This window comes from Mesoplodon bidens, assembly GCF_964165515.1.
Source record: "Mesoplodon bidens genome assembly, chromosome: 5".
Lineage (NCBI taxonomy): Eukaryota > Metazoa > Chordata > Mammalia > Artiodactyla > Ziphiidae > Mesoplodon > Mesoplodon bidens.
In genome coordinates this window covers 142,672,375-142,691,549 of record NC_138161.1, presented here as the reverse complement: position 1 = coordinate 142,691,549, position 19,175 = coordinate 142,672,375, and the positions used below count along the sequence as shown (strand labels likewise).

General features: G+C 38.9%; 1 protein-coding gene across 1 annotated transcript in view; it reads right to left on the bottom strand.

Annotated features, from left to right (window-relative positions):
- STAG1 (STAG1 cohesin complex component) overlaps positions 1 to 19,175 on the bottom strand; it is a 449,323-nt gene that overhangs the window by 317,614 nt on the left and 112,534 nt on the right. Inside the window, exon 2 of the mRNA XM_081234436.1 lies at positions 2,303 to 2,413. Within this exon, the coding sequence (XP_081090562.1) occupies positions 2,303 to 2,331 (29 nt within the window). The 5' untranslated portion in view covers positions 2,332 to 2,413. The remainder of the gene's footprint in view (positions 1 to 2,302; positions 2,414 to 19,175) is intronic.

Sequence of the window (19,175 nt, the reverse complement as noted above, 5' to 3'; positions counted from 1 at the left end):
CTTGCTCTTTCTCCCCAGAGCTTAACACAGTTCCTTGTACTACAACATTTGGTGGAATATATAATATGTGGTAATTGACAATATTTGATGATGCTTAATATTGGGCTGGCCAAAAAGTTCATTCGGGTTTTTCCAACGATGTAATGGAAAAACGTGAACGAACTTTTTGGCCAACCCAACAGTAAACACACTAAGGTAACAAATTCATTTGTCATTATAATGACTAAGCAAGCCAAGAAATAATAAGGTCATTCACTAGAGTGACCTTTCTAGTGTCTCCATTAGAAAAATCACTACTGAACTGAACATTAACAATCACGGGATCAAAAGATTTCTCTGTTTTTGAAGAGACTTTAGAAATTAATTTCCAATATATTATCTTCACTTTACAAATGACAGAAACTGAAGTTTACCAATACTAAGAGACATATCATGTTTCCTTTCCTCTACAATGTAGACATAGTATATTTAGATGGATGGATGAAGATAATATCCTCAGAAAATTGTTTTATGTGCTCAATAAATGCTTCTTAGATCTCAACTTGACCAAGAGTACATCTCCTGCTGACAGATTAAAAGCAAATTTCATTTACCCATCTCGCAGATCACTACTATCCATTATCGTATTAAAAGTTTACATTTTTATGAAAAATACAGTTATCCACAAAACATGTTAAATAATATCATGCCCATGTAATCTCTTGTTAAATATAATCTATTTAAATACAACCTATGTTTCATATTTAATCAGAGAGATATTTTACAAAGGGTGTGCCTAATACCCAGCAGTGTGCTAGGAGCTGGCCATACAAAAATAAAGCACAGGGGCTTCCCTGGTGGCGCAGTAGTTGAGAGTCCGCCTGCCGATGCAGGGGACACGGGTTCATGCCCGGGTCCGGGAAGATCCCACATGCCGCAGAGCGGCTGGGCCCGTGAGCCATGGCCGCTGAGACCGCGCATCCGGAGCCTGTGCTCCGCAACGGGAAAGGCCACAGCAGTGAGAGGCCCGCGTACCGCAAGAAAAAAGAAAAGAAAAAAAAAAGAGCACAAAGTTCAGGCAAAAACAATAAGAAAGTGTTATAAAACATTACGTTAAGTATGATGCTATAAAAAAAAAAAGGGTAGAGTATGACAGGAGCACAGGAGGGAACCTACCCAACTTTGAGGAGTCAGAGGAGCTTTGCTGGAGGCATACTTTAGCCAAGACCCACAGGACTACCAAGATGGCCAGGTAAGGAAAGATACACATAGGCATTGCAGGCAGAATTAAGAAAAACAAAAGTACAAAGAACAAATACTATATGGAGACATCCAAACTTGGTATTATGTTCAAGTTAAGGCTAATAAAGAGGCTTGAAGTTAAGTAAATAAAAAGGGCTTGTATCTCCTATATTTGGACAAACAAAGGAGGGTAGGTATTGATGGGTTTTCAGCACGTAAAGTAATTTGGATAGCTTTTTGTCTTAGAGCTCCAGAGGAAAAACAGTAGGCCAGGAGACCAACTGGAAGGTGACTACAGTCTCTTGGAGAAGACACATATAAATGATCTGACACTATAAAAACATATAAATAATTACATATACTGTTGGTCACTTTCATTATATCTAAAGCACTGTTATCATATAGGATCACAGTATGCAGATTCCTAATTTGTAGCTTAATGACACCTATAGAAAGAAAAGTATCTGCTGTTACCCTGATCACATCTCCCAGAGAATTCATAATAAGATCAAATTCTAGATCTGTCCTACAACCCTAACAAAATCTAATAATGAGATGCCACCAGAAATGCCAAGGACTCACCAATCACAATCTCAATCTCAGGGAAAAGAAGCTCTGGCATGGGGGTGAGAGGGTTAGACACACAGTGTGATACAGGATAGAGGTCTACAAACTTTCTCTGTAAATAACCAAACAAAATATTTATGCTCTGCAGATTAATTCATTCTCTATTACAACTTATAGTCATAAACAGTCTTCAAAGGAATCAGTGTGACTCTATTCCAATAACACTTTATTTACAAAAACAGTCAGCATGCCAGATTGGCCCATGTTCATAGTTTGCTGACTCCTAATATAAGATAGTGTAACATGTTTTTCGTTCAGTAACACAGAACATGCTGACATTATGATGCAAGGGCTATAGATGGATATAGTAATTACACCCTCTAATAGTTCTTTTACTTCAAACATATTACCCAACTATCAGAGAATATATTTGATGTGTCTTATTAATGAGAGCATTTTGATACAGAAAAGTGTTACATGCATTAAAAAAAAAAAAGAAAGCCATAATACTTACTGTAACACTGGTAACTCTGAAGTAATCATTGCTGTAAAGATCTTTCCACAATGGAGCAAAGAATCAAGTGCTGTACAACTCAAAACTTTCAAAATAACCTCAAAGGTAATCCTGTTAATTAAAAAAAAGAAAGAAAGAAATTATTTTTTCCAGCTTTACTGAGGTACAGTTGACAAATAAAACTGTTACTTACAGCAGGATGATTTGATATATGGATACATTATGAAGGGTTTCCCCCATTGAGCTAATTAACAAATCCACCACCTCACATATTTACTTTTCCTTTTTTTTTTTTTTTGGTCCCAACATTCAGTAAGTTCTACTCTCTTAGCAAATTTCAATTATACAAAACAGTGTTATCAACTATAGTCACTATATTATACATTAGATCCTCAGACCGTATTCATTTATAACAAAGTTTGCAACCTTTCACCAACCTCTCCCTATTTCCCCTACCACTTGGCCCCTGGCAACCACTTTTCTACAAATTCCCCACCCCCGCTTCAAGATTCCACATATAAGTGATTCCACACACATATACACAACAAGTTTTCTTTACTCATACGTCCATGGACACATAAGGTTGTTTCCATATTTTGGTTATGGTGAATAATGGTACTATGAGCATGGGAGTACATCCATCTCTTTGGGATAATGGTTTCATTTCTTTTGGATATATACCCAGAAGTGGAATTGCTGTGTAATATGGTAGTTTTTAATTACCTGAGAAACCTCCATACTGTTTTCCAGAGGCTTTACCAGTTTACATTTGCACGAATAGTGAAGGGGTTCCATTTTGCCCACATCCTCAACCAGAATATATCTCTTATCTTTTTGATAAAAGCCAGCCTAACAGAGGTGTGAAGGGATACATCATGGCTCTGATTTTCATTTCCCTGAAGACTAGTGATGTTGAATACCTTTTCATGTAGCTTTTGGTCATTTATATACCTTCTTCAGAAAAATGTCTATTCAGGTCTTTTGAAAATTACTTTAGAATAAAATGAATATACCAGACTACACAGACTACAATCAACCAGCACTACCAACAAGCACACTCCTTGGTATTTACCCAAATGAATTGAAAATTTATGTCTACATAAAAGCCTGCACAAAGATGTTTACAGCGGTTTTATTCAAAATTGCCAAAACAGGAAAGAAAGGTGTCCTTTAAGAGGTGAATGGATAAATAAACTGTGGTACATGCAGACAATGGAATATTATTTAACACTTAAAAGCAATGAGCTATCAAGCCAGGAAAAGACACAGAGAAAGCTCAAATGCATATTACTAACTAAAAGAAGCCAATCTGGAACCACTACATACTATATGATTTGAACAATATGGCATTCTGGAAAAGGCAAAACTATGGAAACAGTAAAAATATCAGTGACTGCCAGAAGTTATGGGGTAGGAGAGATGACTAAGTGGGCACAGAAGATTTTTAGGGCAGAGAAGATATGGTGGGTACATCTAACTGTACATTTATCAAAACCCATAGAATATATAACACAAAGAGTGAACCCTAATGTAAATTACAGACACTGGGTGATAATGACATGTCAACATAGGTTCATTGATTGTAACAGACATACCACTGTAATGTGGGATGTTAACAGTGGGAGAGGCTATATGTATGTGGGAACAGGGGTTATAGGGGGAATCTCTCTACCTTCTGTTCAATTCTACTGTGAACGTAAAACTTCTCTAAAAAATAAAGTTTATTTAAAAAAAAAAAAGCAGAGGAAGTGGGACAAAAGAGAGCATCCAAGACAGGCCATGACACAATACCTAATAGAATAACATAGGTATAACTAGAATTCCAGAAGGAGAGAGAAAGATCAAAGCAAAATAAATATTTGAAGAGATAACAGAGGAGAACTTCCCAAAAATAATTTAAGACAATAAAACACAGATGGAAGGTCAGAGAATTCCCAAGAAGAATACCCTAAAATATAATACTGCTAAAAATGAAAGAAAATTCAAAAGGAAGCTAAAAAAACATAATTCCTCACACACAGAAAAACAAAAAATTTTATCAGACTTTTTGGTAGAAACTGTGTAAGGTGAAAGACAATAGAATAAAACTGATGAGTGGAGAGGAAAAAACCATGAACACTGAATTATCAATCTTTCAAAAATGAAAAAAAGAAATGATGTCATGGAAAATGGAGGAGTAAGAAACCTCAACAATTAGGCCCTCCAATGAAGCAACTCTTAGCTTGGAAAAAAAAATGACAAGACATCTTTTATGGACATCTGTAATCTAATAAAAACGTATGACAAACAGAGAAGTGCCTAACAGTCTATTTTATTTGATAAAAGAGCACAGTAATATTTTTGCTTACCTGTATGCCATCTCCCCTCCCCCAACTCTATGGTGCCCACAGGGACAGCAGACAGAGTTACTAGTATGGCTTGCTGGTGCCAAAGAGAACACCATGGACCCGTTCTCAAAAACTGTGGCAGAGTGTTTTGAAGGGCTTCCCTTTTCCTTGAAAGAGTATCATCTTTCAAAAAGATTTAAAGACATACAATAAAAGTAGCTGCCAGGGGCAAGACAGTGGATTACATAAATATCAGACAATCTAAAAAGCCTCAAAATAAAAAGGCAGAGGAGTAAGATATTTGAAGAATAAGTACTTCAAAGGGATACTGCACATACTAGGAAGTGTAGACTGCTACTTGAATGCCCAGGGCTGGACGAATTCTTACAGAAGACGTGAGGAGCACAGGCTTGCAACTCTAGCTGATCTTTGCTCTCTGTGCAAGCACAAGGTGACTACTAAGGCAAAGCTGTAGGTAGCCTGCCTAACCTCTGAAGAAGTACCTCAGCTAACAAACAATCTGCAAAAAACAAGAAATTACATTTTTCCAACTCCCATTAACTAAGGAAATCTGGAAGATCACTGCTAAACACCCAGACAACAAAATTTCAGTAACCACACATGACAAGGAGTACAGTCCTTGAAAAAAGTTTAGGAAAAAGTAAATAAAGAAATGACTGCAGCCCTTGAAAAGACAACAACAGTAAAGCATGGGGAGGAGAGGAGAATATAGTGTTACAAAACTGTAATATTCAAAATGTCCAGTTTTTAAAAAACAAAAAAAAAATCAAAAGGCATACAAAGAAATGTGAAAATATGACCCATTAACAACAACAACAAAAAAAGAATTTCACATAAATCATCTCTATATAAGCCCAGATATTGAAGTCTGACTTCCAGAGAAAACAGACTTCCAAAAGTATATCAACAGAAAGAGATAGAAAGAATATCTGAAGACACAATGGCAAAAAACTTACCAATTTGAAGTTAAATACAGAAATCTACACAATCAAGAAGGTAAATGAACTCCAAGTAGGAGAAACTCAAAAGTGAGTCACACACAGAGATATAGAGAACAAGCTAGTGGTTACCAGTGGGCGGGGGTGGGGGGGATGGGGGTGGGGTTTGGGTCAGTAACATAGAGGTGGGGGAGTGGGAGGTACAAACTATTGGGTGTAAGATAGGCTCAAGGATGTATCATACAACATGAGGAACATAGCTAACATTTTGTAATACTGTAAATGGAAGGTAATCTTTAAAAACTGTATACAAAATTTTAAAAAAATTTTAAAGAGTCACACAGATATAAACTACAGTTTACCCTTGAACAACACCAGGGTTAGGGGCACTGACTCCCTGCACGGTCAAAAATCTGCATATAACTTTATAGTCAGCCCTCCGTATTTGTGGTTCCACATCAGTGCTCAACTAACCACAGACTGTGTAATATTTTAGTTTTTTCTGAAAAACACCTGTGTAAGAGTGGACAGGTGCAGTTCAAACCTGTGTGATTCAAAAGTCAACTGTATAGTTAAACTGTAAAAGCCAGAGATGAAAGAATCTTGAAGGAAGAACAAAAACAATCCACCTCATCATATACAAGTAATCCACAGAATCCACAGTAAGACTAACAGCCAATTTCTCATTAAATATCATAGAAGCCAGAAAACAGTAGGATGACATATCTAAAATGCTGAAAGAAAACTGTCAAATAACAATTCCATACCCAGCAGACTATCACTCAAAAATGGCAGAGAAATTAAAACATTCCTAGAAAAAAAACTGAGGAAGTTTGTTGCTAGACCTGCCCTGCCCTACAAGAAACACTAAAGGAACTCCTTCATGCAGAAATAAAGAATAAACAAAACTTGAAGCCACAGAAAAAAAGGAGAACATTGGAAAAATTAACTACACAGGTAAATACAGAAGCCAGTACTATTTTATTTTTGGTAATTCCTGTATTTGTTTCTTTTATGATTTAAGAGAAAAATAATAAAATAGTATTTACATACCTATGTTAATGAATACACAATGTATAAAGATATAGTTTAGCTTTTAATTGAAGTATAGTTGATTTACAATATTGTGTTTGTTTCAGGTGTACAGCAAAGTGATTCAGTTATACCATTTTTTCAGATTATTTTTCATTATACGTTATTATAAGATATTGTAGCTTTGTAGTATAGTCTGAAGTCTGGAAGGGTTATGCTTTGTTCTTTTTCCTCAGGATTGCTTTGGCAATTCTGGGTCTTCTGCAGTTCCATATAAATTTTAGGACTATTTGTTCTAGTTCTATGAAAAATGTCATGGATATTTTGATACGAATTGCATTAAATCTGTAGATTCCTTTGTCCAAAATGTATGGGCATTTTAACAATATTAATTCTTCCAATCCCAGAGTATGAGACATCTTTCCATTTCTTTGAATCAAAAGATGTAATTTAAAACAATAATATAAGTGAGGGATGCGGTTGGGAGCAAAATTTTACAAGTTATTACAGGTACACCTCATTTTATTGCACTTTGCTTTATGAGCTTCAAAGATACTGCATTTTTTACAAATTTAAGGTTTTGTGGCAACCCTGCTAGTCTATCACTGTCATTCTTCCAACAGCACTTGCTCATTTCATGTCTCTCTGTCACATTTTGGTAATTCTCCCAATATTTCAAACTTTTCATTATTATTATTATGAGTCCTATGGTAATCTGTGATCAGCAATGTTACTATCATAATTGTTTTAGGATGCCATGAATGACACCCACATAAGCCAGCAAACATAACTGATAAATGTTGTGTGTGTTATGACTGCTCCACTGATTGGCCATTCCTCTGTCTCTCTCCCTCTCCATGGCCCTCCCTATTCCTGGATACTTAACAATATTGAAATTAGGCCTATTAATAAACCCACAATGGCCGCTGCGTGTTCAAGTCAAAGGAAGAATTGTATGTCTCTCACTTTCAATCAAAAACTAGACATGATTAAGCTTAGTGAAGAAGGCATGTCAAAAGCTGACAGATAAAAAGCAAGGCCTCTTGGGCTTCCCTGGTGGCGCAGTGGTTGGGAGTCCGCCTGCCGATGCAGGGGACACGGGTTCGTGCCCCTATCCCGGAAGATCCCACATGCCGCGCAGCGGCTGGGCCCGCGAGCCATGGCCGTGGAGCCTGTGTGTCCGGAGCCTGTGCTCCGCAACGGGAGAGGCCACAGCAGTGAGAGGCCCACGTACAGCAAAAAAAAAAAAAAAAAAAAAAAAAAAAAAAAAGCAAGGCCTCTTGCACCAAGCAAGTTGTAACTGCAAAGAAAAAGTTCTTAAAGAAAATTGAGAATGCTACTCCAGTGAACATGTGAATGATAAGAAAGCAAAACATCCTATTGCTGATATGAGGAAGTCTTAGGAATCTAGATAGAAGATCAAATCAGTTACAACATTCCCTTAAGTCCAAGTCTAATCCAGAGCAAGACCCTAAAAAGGCTAAGACAAATGAGGAAGCTGCAGAAAAAAAGTATGAAACTAGGAGAGGCTAGTTCGTGAGGCTTAAGGAAAGAAGCTGTCTCCATAACATAAAAGTGCAAGGTAAAGCAGCAAATGGTGATGTAGAAACTGAAGCAAATTATGCAGAAGATCTAGCTAAAATAAGTAATTAAGGTGCCTACACTAAACAAAAGATTTTCAATGTAGACAAAACAGCATTATTTTGGAAGAAGATGACACCTAGGACTTTCATAGGTAGAGAGAAGAAGTCAGTGCCTGGCTTCAAAGCTTCAAAAAACAAGCATACTTTCTTTATAGGGTCTAAGGTAGCTAGTGACTTTAAACTGAAGCCAGTGCTCATTTATTATTCCAAAAATCCTAGGGCCCTTAAGAATTACACTATATCTATTCTGCCTGTGCTCTAGAAATGGAAAAACAAAGCCTGGATGAAAAAACATTTGTTTACAACATGGTTTAGTGAATATTTTAAGCCTACTCTTGAGATCTACTGCTCAGAAGATTCCTTTCAAAATATTACTGCTCATTGACAATGCACCTGATCACCCAAGAGCTCTGCTAACAGTGCACAGTGAGAGTTACGCCGTTTTCACACCTCCTGACACGGCATCCATCCTGCACCCCACAAGGAGTCATTTCACTGTTCAACTTTCATTAGTTAAGAAATACATTTCATAAGGCTGTAGCTGTCATAGCTAGTGATTCCTCTGATGAACCTGGACAAGGTCAGTTGAAAACATGGAAAAGATTCAGCATTCTAGATGCCATTAGTAACGTTTGTGATTCATGGAAAGAGGTCAAAACATGAACATAAACAGGAGTTTGCAAGAAGCTGATTCCAACTCTCATGGATGACTTTGAGGGATTCAAGTTTTCAGTGGGGGAAAGAACTGTGGGTGTAGTGAAATAGCAATGAACTAGAATTAAAAGTGCAGTTTGAATACGTGACAGCATTACTACAATTCTCATGATAAAAACTTTTACAAATGAGTTTACAAATGAGTATGTATGAGCAAAGAGAGTAGTTTCTTGAGATGAAATCTACTCCTGGCGAAGATGCTGACAAGACTGCTAAAATGACAACAAACAGTTTAGAGTATTATGCAAACCTAATTGATAAAGCAGTGGCAGGGTTTAAGAGGACTGACTCCAATTTTGAAAAAAGTTCTATTATGGGTAAAATGATCTCAAACAGCATTGTATGCTACAGGAAATTTATTCATGAATGGAAGAGTCCACCAATGTGGCAATCTTCACTGTTGTCTTATTTTAAGAAATTGTCACAGTCACTCCAGCCTTCAGCAACCACCAACATTCAGCAGCCATCAACAATGAGGCATGACCCTCCTCCAGTAAAAAGATTACAAGTCAATGAAGGCTCAGATGATGGTTAGCACGTTTTAGCAATAAAGTGTTTTTTATGTATGTACATAAAGGTATGTACATAGATTTTTAAGACATAATGCTAATGAATACTTAACAGACTACAGTAACTCAAGTGACTCACTTTGCTGTGATGTTTGCTTTACTGCGGTGGTCTAGAACCAAACCTGCAATGCATTTGAGGTATGCCTGAATATATGAATAAAAAGCCAAGTTACTATCATTTCAAACTAAATTGGTATAAACGTTAAGATATTAATTCTGATCACCAGGATGATTACTAAGAAAATAATTTAAAATATTTAAAACATGAAAATGGTACACTAGAAAAAATTCAAACACAAACAAAAGCAGTGATAGAGGAATTGAGCAACAAAGAAGATATAAGATAAAGAGAAGAAAAACAGCAAAATGGCAGAAGTCCTTCCTTATCAACAATGTCCTTAAATATAAATGTATTAAACTAATCAATTAAGAGACAGACTGGCACAATGGAATGTTTTAAAATGATCCAGGGACTTCCCTGGTGGTGCAGTGGTTAAGAATTCACCTGCCAGTGCAGGGGCATGGGTTCAAGCCCTGGTCCAGGAAGATCCCACATGCCACGGAGCAACTAAGCCCGTGCGCCACAACTACTGAGCTTGCGCTCTAGAGCCCACGAGCCACAACTACTGAGCCCACGTACCACAACTACTGAAACCCGTGAGCCTAGAGCCCGTGCTCCACAACAAGAGAAAAGTCACTGCAATGAGAGGCCCATGCACCGCAACTCTGCACCTCTCGCTGCAACTGGAGATAGCCCACGTGCAGCAAAGAAGACCCAACGCAGCCAAAAATAAATAAATAAATTTTGAAAAAAAATAAAATAAAATGATCCAGTGACACACTGTCTACAAGAAATTCATTTTAAATTTAAATACACAAAGAGATTGAAAACAAGAAGATACAAAAAGGTATTCTATACAAAAGGTAACCAAAAGAAAGCTGGAGTGGCTATGCTAATATCAGACAAAATAAATTTTGTCACATTTATTATGTGAGACATAATACACTGAGTAAAAATGATCAATTCATCAGGAAAATATAACAATCAAAAAGATATACACGGGCTTCCCTGGTGGCGCAGTGGCTGAGAGTCTGCCTGCCAATACAGAGAACGCGGGTTCGTGCCCCAGTCCGGGAAGATCCCACATGCCGCGGAGAGGCTGGGCCCGTGAGCCATGGCCACTGAGCCTGCGCGTCCGGAGCCTGTGCTCCGCAACGGGAGAGGCCACAACAGTGAGAGGCCCACGTACCACAAAAAAACAAACAAACAAACAAACAAAAGATATACACATCAGACAGCAGAGTCCCAAAATATATGACACAAACACTAACAGAATCAAAGACAGAAATAGATAATCACTATAGTAATAGTTGATTTCAATATACCACTTCCAAAAAAACACAGAAGATCCAGCCAGAAGATCAATAAGTAAACAGAGAACTTGAATACCATAAACCAAACAGACGTAATAGACATATATGGAACACTACACCCAACAACAATGTACACATTATTCTCAAGTGCACATATGACATTCTCCAGGATAGCTGACTAGGCCACACAAAAGTCTCAGTAACTTTTTTAAAAGACTGGAGTCATAGAAACTGTCTTCTTTGAGCACAACGGAAAGGAAGTGGAAATGAATAAAAGGAGGGAAAACTGGAAAATTTGAAAATACGTGGAAATTAAACAACACACTCTTAATTACTAATGAGTTAAAGAAAAAATTACAAGACAAATTAGAATACTTTGAGGGCAGTAAAAACAACAACAACACAGACCAAAATTGACGACACTCAACAAAAGCAGTGCTCAAAGGGAAATACAGCTGTAAATATTTACATTTAAAAAAAAATGAGGGAGCCCTTCAAGATGGTGGAAGAGTAAGACGTGGACATCAACTTCCTCCCCACAAATACATCAGAAATACATCTACATGTGGAACAACTCCTACAGAACACCTACTGAACGCTGGCAGAAGAACTCAGATCTCCCAAAAGGCAAGAAACTCCCCACGTCCCTGGGTAGGGCAAAAGAAAAAAGAAAAAACAGAGAAAAAAGAATAGGGACGGAACCTGCACCAGTGGAGGGAGCTGTGAAAGAGAAAAAGTTTCCACACACTAGGAAGCCTCTTCACTGGCAGAGGCAGGGGGGAGCATCGGAATCACTGAGGAGAGTGCAGCAATAGGGGTGAAGAGGGCAAAGTGGAGAGATTCCCGCAGAGAGGATCGGTGCCAACCAGCACTCATCAGCCTGAGACGCTTGTCTGCTCACCTGCCGGGGCGGGTGGGGGCTGGGAGCTGAGGCTCAGGCTTCGGAGGTCAAATCCCAAGGAGAGAACTGGCGTTGGCTGTGAGAACACAGCCTGAAGGGGGCTAGTGCGCCACAGTTGGCCAGGAGGGAGTCCAGGAAAAAGTCTGGACCTGCCAAAGAGGCAAGAGACCATTGTTCTGGGGTACGTGAGGAGAGGCGATTACTGTTCCATGTACCCACAAAAGGCAGAGAGAGCACCACCTAAGCAAAAGCTCCAGAAATGGGCGCGAACTGCGGCTATCACCTCGCACCCCAGAGACGGGCATAAACCGCAAATGCTGCAACCACTGCCACCAAGAATCCTGTGTGCAAGCACAGGTCGCTACCCATACCCCCTCCCAGGAACCTGTGCAGCACACCACTGCCAGGGTCCCGTGATGCAGGGAAAACTTCCCGGGGGGGACACACAGTGCACCTCAGGGTGTTGCACCGTCACGCTGGCCTCTGCCGCTGCAGGCTGGCCCCACATTCCATACCCCTCCCTCCCCCGGCCTGAGTGAGCCAGAGTCCACTAATGAGCTGCTACTTTAACCCCATCCCGTCTAAGCAAAGAACAGACACCCTCAGGCAACCAACACGCACAGGTGGGGACAAATCCAAAGCTGAATCCCAGGACCTATGCAGACAGAGAAAAGGAATTCTCCCCTAGCAGTCTCAGGAGCAGCGGATTAAATCTCCGAAACAAACTTGATGTACCCTGCATCTGTGGAATACCTGAATAGACAACAAATCATCACAAAACTGAGGCAGTGGACTTTGGGAGCAACGATATATATATTTTTTCTTTTTCTCCTTTTGTATGTTTGTATGTGTATACTTCTCTGCGTGATTTTGTCTGTATAGCTTTGCTTTTACCATTTGACCTACAGTTAGGTCTATCCGTATTTTTTTTTTTTTGGTATAGTTTTTACAGCTTGCTACCATTGGTGCTTTTTTTTTTTTTTTTTTTTGGTTTGGTTGCTCTCCTCATTTTTTTGTGACTTTTTCATTTTTTTATTTTTAATAATTATTCTTCATTTTTTAAAATAACTTTTATTTTCTTCTTTCTTTCTTTCTTTTTTTTTTCCCCTTTCCTTCTGAGCTGTGTGGCTGACAGGGTCTTGGTGCTCCAACAGGGTATCAGGCCTGTGCCTCTGAGATGGGAGAGCCAAGTTCAGGACATTGGTCCACCAGAGACCTCCCACCTCCACATAATATCAAATAGAGAAAGCTCTCGCAGACATCTCATTCTCAATGCTACGATCCAGCTCCACTAAATGACCAGCAAGCTACAGTGCTGGACACCTTAGGCCTAACAACTAGCAAGACAGGAACACAACCCCACCCATAAGCAGAGAGGCTGCCTAAAATCAGAATAAGGTTCACAGACACGCCAAAACACACCACCGGACATGGACCTGCCCAAGAGAAAGACAACATGCAGCCTCATCCACCAGAACACAGGCACCAGTCCCCTCCACCGGGAAGCATACACACCCACTGAACCAACCTTAGCCACTGGGGGCAGACACCAAAAAACAACGGGAACTACGAACCTGCAGCCTGTGAAAAGGAGACCCCAAACACAGTAAGTTAAGCAAAATGAGAAGACAGAGAAACACACGCAGCTGAAGGAGCAAGGTAAAAACCCACCAGACCAAATGAAGAGGAAATAGGCAGTCTACCTGAGAAAGAATTCAGAGTAATGATAGTAAAAATGATCAAAATCTTGGAAAGAGAATGGAAAAATACAAGAAATATTTTAAAAGGGCCTAGAAGAACTAAAGAGCAAACAAACAGTGATAAACAACACAATAAATGAATTTTAAAGTTCTCTGGAAGGAATCAATAGCAGAATAACTGAGGCAGAAGAATGGCTAAGTGACCTGGAAGATAAAATAGTGGAATTAACTACTGCAGAGCAGAATAAAGAATGAAAAGAATTGAGGACAGTCTCAGAGACCTCCAGGACAACATTAAATGTACCAACATTCGAATTATAGTGGTCCCAGAAGGAGAGAAAAAAAAGGGTCTGAGAAAATATTTCACGAGATTATAGTTGAAAACTTCCCTAATATGGGAAAAGAAACAGTCAAGTCCAGGAAGCACAGAGAGCCCCATATAGGATAAATCCAAGGAGAACAACGCCAAGACACATATTAATCAAACTATCAAAAATTAAATACAAAGAAAAAATATTAAAAGCAGCAAAAGAAAAACAACAAATAACATATAACTGAATCTGCATAAGGTTAACAGTTGACCTTTCAGCAAAAACTCTCAAAGCCAGAAGGGAGTGGCAAGACATATTTAAAGTGATGAAAAGGAAAAACCTACAACTAAGACTACTGTACCCAACAAGTATCTCACTCAGATTTGACGGAGAAATTAAAACCTTTACAGACACGCAAAAACTAAGAGAATTCAGCACCACCAAACCAGCTTTACAACAAATACTAAAGGAACTTCTCTAGGCAGGGAACACAAGAGAAGGAAAAGACCTACAGTAACAAACCCAAAACAATTAAGAAAATGGTAATAGGAAGATACATATCGATAATTACCTTAAATGTAAATGGATTAAATGCTCCCACCAAAAGACAAAGACTGGCTGAATGGATACAAAAACAAGACCTGTATATATGCTGTCTACCAGAGACCCACTTCAGACCTAGGAACACATAGAGACTGAAAGTGAGGGGATGGAAAAGATATTCCATGCAAATGGAAGTCAAAAGGAAGCTGGAGTAGCAATTCTCATATCAGACAAAATGGACTTTAAAATAAAGACTAATACAAGAAACAAAGAAGGACACTATGTAATGATGAAGGGATCAATCCAAGAAGAGGTAACAATTATAAATATTTATGCACAGAACACAGGAGCACCTCAGTCCGTAAGGCAAATGCTTACAGCCACAGAAGGGGAAATCGACAATAACACAATCATAGTAGGGGACTTTAACACTCCACTTTCACCAATGGACAGATCATCCAAAACGAAAATAAATAAGGAAACACAAGCTTTAAGTGATACATTAAACAAGGTGGACTTAATTGATATTTATAGGACATCACATCCAAAAACAACAGAATACACTTTCTTCTCAAGTGCGCATGGAACATTCTCCAGCACAGATCATATCTTGGGTCACAAATCAAGCCTTGGTAAATTTAAGAAAATTGAAATCGTATTCAGTATCTTTTCCGACCACAACGTGATCAGACTAGATTATCAGTTACAAGAAAAAATCAGTAAAAAATATAAACACATGGAGGCTAAACAATACACTACTTAATAACCAAGAGATCACTGAAGAAATCAAAGAGGAAATCAAAACATATCTAGAAACAAATGACAATGAAAACATGACCACCCAAAACTTGTGGGATGCAACAAAAGCAATTCTAAGTGGGAAGTTTATAGCAATACAACCATACCTTAAGAAACAAGAAACATCTCAAATAAACAACCTAACATTACACCCAACACAACTAGAAAAACAAAAACAAAAAAAGCCCAAAGTTAGCAAAAGAAATCTTAAAGATCAGATCAGAAGTAAATGAAAAGGAAATGAAGGAAACAATAGCAAAGATCAGTAAAACTAAAAGCTGGCTCTTTGAGAAGATAAACAAAATTGATAAACCACTAGCTAGACTCATCAAGAAAAAAAAGGAGAAAACTCAAATCAACAGAATTAGAAAAGAAAAAGGAGAAGTAACAACTGACACTGCTGAAATACAAAGGATCATGAGAGATTACTATAAGCAACTACATGCAAATACAATGGACAACCTGGAAGAAATGAACACATTCTAAGAAACGCACAACCTCCAACACTCAAACAAGAAGAAACAGAAAATATAAACAGATGAATCACAAGCACTGAAATTGATACTGTGATTTAAAATCTTCCAACAAACAAAAGCCCAAGACCAGATGGCTTCACAGGCAAATTCTATCAAACATTTAGAGAAGACCTAGCATCTATCCTTCTCAAACTCCTCCAAAATATAGTAGAGGCAGGATCACTCCTAAACTCATTCTACGAGGCCACTTTCACCCTGATATCAAAACCAGATAAAGATATCACACAAAAAAACCCGCAAAATTACAGGCCAATATCACTGATAAACAAAGATGAAAAAATCCTCAACACAATACTAGCAAACAGAATCCAACACTACATTAAAATGATCAAGTGGGGTTTATCACAGGAATGCATGGATTCTTCACTGTATGCAAATCAATCAATGTGATACACCATATTAACAAATTGAAGAATAAAAACCATATGATTCTCTAAATAGCTGCAGAAAAAGCTTTTGACAAAATTCAACACCCATTTATGATAAAAACTCTCCAAAAAGTAGGCATAGAGGCAACTTATCTCAACATTATAAAGGCCATATATGACAAACCCACAGCCAACATCATTCTCAATGGTGAAAAACTGAAACCATTTCCTCTAAGATCAGGAACAAGACAAGGTTGCCCACTCTCACCACTATTATTCAACATTGTTTTGGAAATTTTAGCCACAGCAATCAGAGAAGAAAAAGAAATAAAAGGAATCCAAACTGGAAAACAAGAAGTAAAGCTATCACTGTTTGCAGATAACAAGATACTATACACAGAGAATCCTAAAGATGCTACCAGAAAACTACTAGAGCTAATGAATGAATTTGGTAAAGTAGCAGGATACAAAATTAGCATACAGAAATCTCTTGCATTCCTATACACTAATGATGAAAAATCTGAAAGAGAAATTTTTTTTTTTTTTTTTTTTTTGCGGTATGTGGGCCTCTCACTGTTGTGGCCTCTCCCGTTGCGGAGCACAGGCTCCGGACGCGCAGGCTCAGCGGCCATGGCTCACGGGCCCAGCCGCTCCGTGGCACGTGGGATCTTCCCAGACCGGGGCGCGAACCCGTGTCCCCTGCATCGGCAGGCGGACTCTCAACCACTGCGCCACAAGGGAAGAAATAAAGGAAACAATCCCATTTACCACTGAAACAAAAAGAATAAAATACCTAGGAATAAACCTGCCTAAGGAGACAAAAGACCTGTATGCAGAAAACTATAAGACACTGATGAAAAAAATTAAAGATGATACCAACAGATGGAGAGATGTACCATGTTCTTGGATTGGAAGAATCAACACTGTGAAAGTGACTATACTGCCCAAAGCAATCTACAGATTCAATGCATCCCTATCAAACTACCAATGGCATTTTTCACAGAACTAGAATAAAAAATTTCACAATTTGTATGGAAACACAAAGGACCTTGAACAGCCAAAGCAATCTTGAGAAAGAAAAACGGAGCTGGAGGAATCAGGCTCCCTGACTTCAGACTATACTATGAAGCTACAGCAATCAGGACAGTATGGTACTGGCACAAAAACAGAAATACAGATCAGTGTAACAGGATAGAAAGCCCAGAGATAAACCCATGCACATACGGTCACCTTATTTTTGATAAAGGAGGCAAAAATATACACTGGAGAAAAGGCAGACTCTTCAGTAATCGGTGCTGGTAAAACTGCACAGCTACATGCAAAAGAATGAAATTAGAACACTCCCTAACACCAAAAATAAGCTTGAAATGGATTAAAGAGCTAAATGTAAGGCCAGACACTATTAAACCCTTAAAGGAAAACATAGAACACTCTCTGACATAAATCGCAGCGAGATCCTTTTTGACCCACCTTCTAGAGAAATGGAAATAAAAACAAAAATAAACAAAGGGGACCTAATGAAACTTCAAAGCTTTTGCACAGCAAAGGAAACCATAAACAAGATGAAAAGACAACCCTCAGAATGGGAGTAAATATTTGCAAATGAAGCAACTGACAAAGGATTAATGCCCATAATTTACAAGCAGCTCAATATCAAAAAACAAACAACCCAACCCAAAAATGGGCAGAAGACCTTAACAGACCTTTCTCCAAAGAAGATTGCCAACAAACACATGAAAGAATGCTCAACATCATTAATCAGTAGAGAAATGCAATTCAAAACTACAATGAGGTATCACCTCACACCAGTTAATGGCCATCATCAAAAAATCTACAAACAGGGCTTCCCTGGTGGCACAGTGGTTGAGAGTCCGCCTGCCTATGCAGGGGACACAGGTTCGTGCCCCGGTCCGGGAGGATCCCACATGCCGCGGAGCGGCTAGGCCCGTGAGCCATGGCCGCTGAGCCTGCTCATATGGAGCCTGTGCTCCGCAACAGGAGAAGCCGCAAAAAAAAAAAAAAAAAAAAAAAAAATCTACAAAGAATAAAAGCTGGAGAGGGTGTGAAGAAAAAGGAACCCTCTTGCACTGTTAGTGGGAATGTAAATCGATACAGCCACTATGGAGAACAGTATAGAGCTTCCTTAAAAAACTAAAAATAGGGTTTCCCTGGTGGCGCAGTGGTTGAGAGTCTGCCTGCCAATGCAGGGGACACAGGTTCGTGCCCTGGTCTGGGAAGATTCCACATGCCGCGGAGCGGTTAGGCCTGTGAGCCAGGGCTGCTGAGCCTGTGCTCCGGGAAAGGCCACAACAGTGAGAGGCCCACGTACCACCAAAAAAAAAAAAACTAAAAATAGAACTACCATACAACCCAGCAATCCCACTACTGGGTATATACCCTGAGAAAACCATAATTCAAAAAGAATCGTGTACCACAACGTTCACTGCAGCTCTATTTACAATAGCCAGGACATGGAAGCAACCTATGTGTCCATCGACAGATGAATGGATAAAGATGTGGCACATATATACAATGGAATATTACTCAGCCATATAAAGAAACGAAATTGAGTTATTTGTAGTGAGGTGGATGGACCTAGAGTCTGTTATACAGAGTGAAGTAAGTCAGAAAGAGAAAAACAAATACCATATGCTAACACATATATATGAAATCTTTAAAAAAAATGGTTCTGAAGAACCTAGGGGCAGGACACGAATAAAGACGCAGACCTAGAGAATGAAGTTGAAGACACAGGGACGGGGAAGGGTAAACTGGGACGAAGTGAGAGAGTGGCATGGACTCATACACACTACCAAATGTAAAACAGATAACTAGTGGGAAGCAGCTGCATAGCACAGGGAGATTAGCTCAGTACTTTGTGACCACCTAGAGGTGGGGAATGGGGAGGGTGGGAGGGAGACGTAAGAAGGAGGAGATATGGGGATGTATGTATATGTATAGCTGATTCACTTTGTTGTAGAGCACAGGCTGACACACCACTGTGAAGCAATTATACACCAATAAAGATGTTAAAAGAAAAATTTTTTAAATAAATTCAACAACCTAACTCTATACCTTAATAGGAAAAAGAAGAGCAA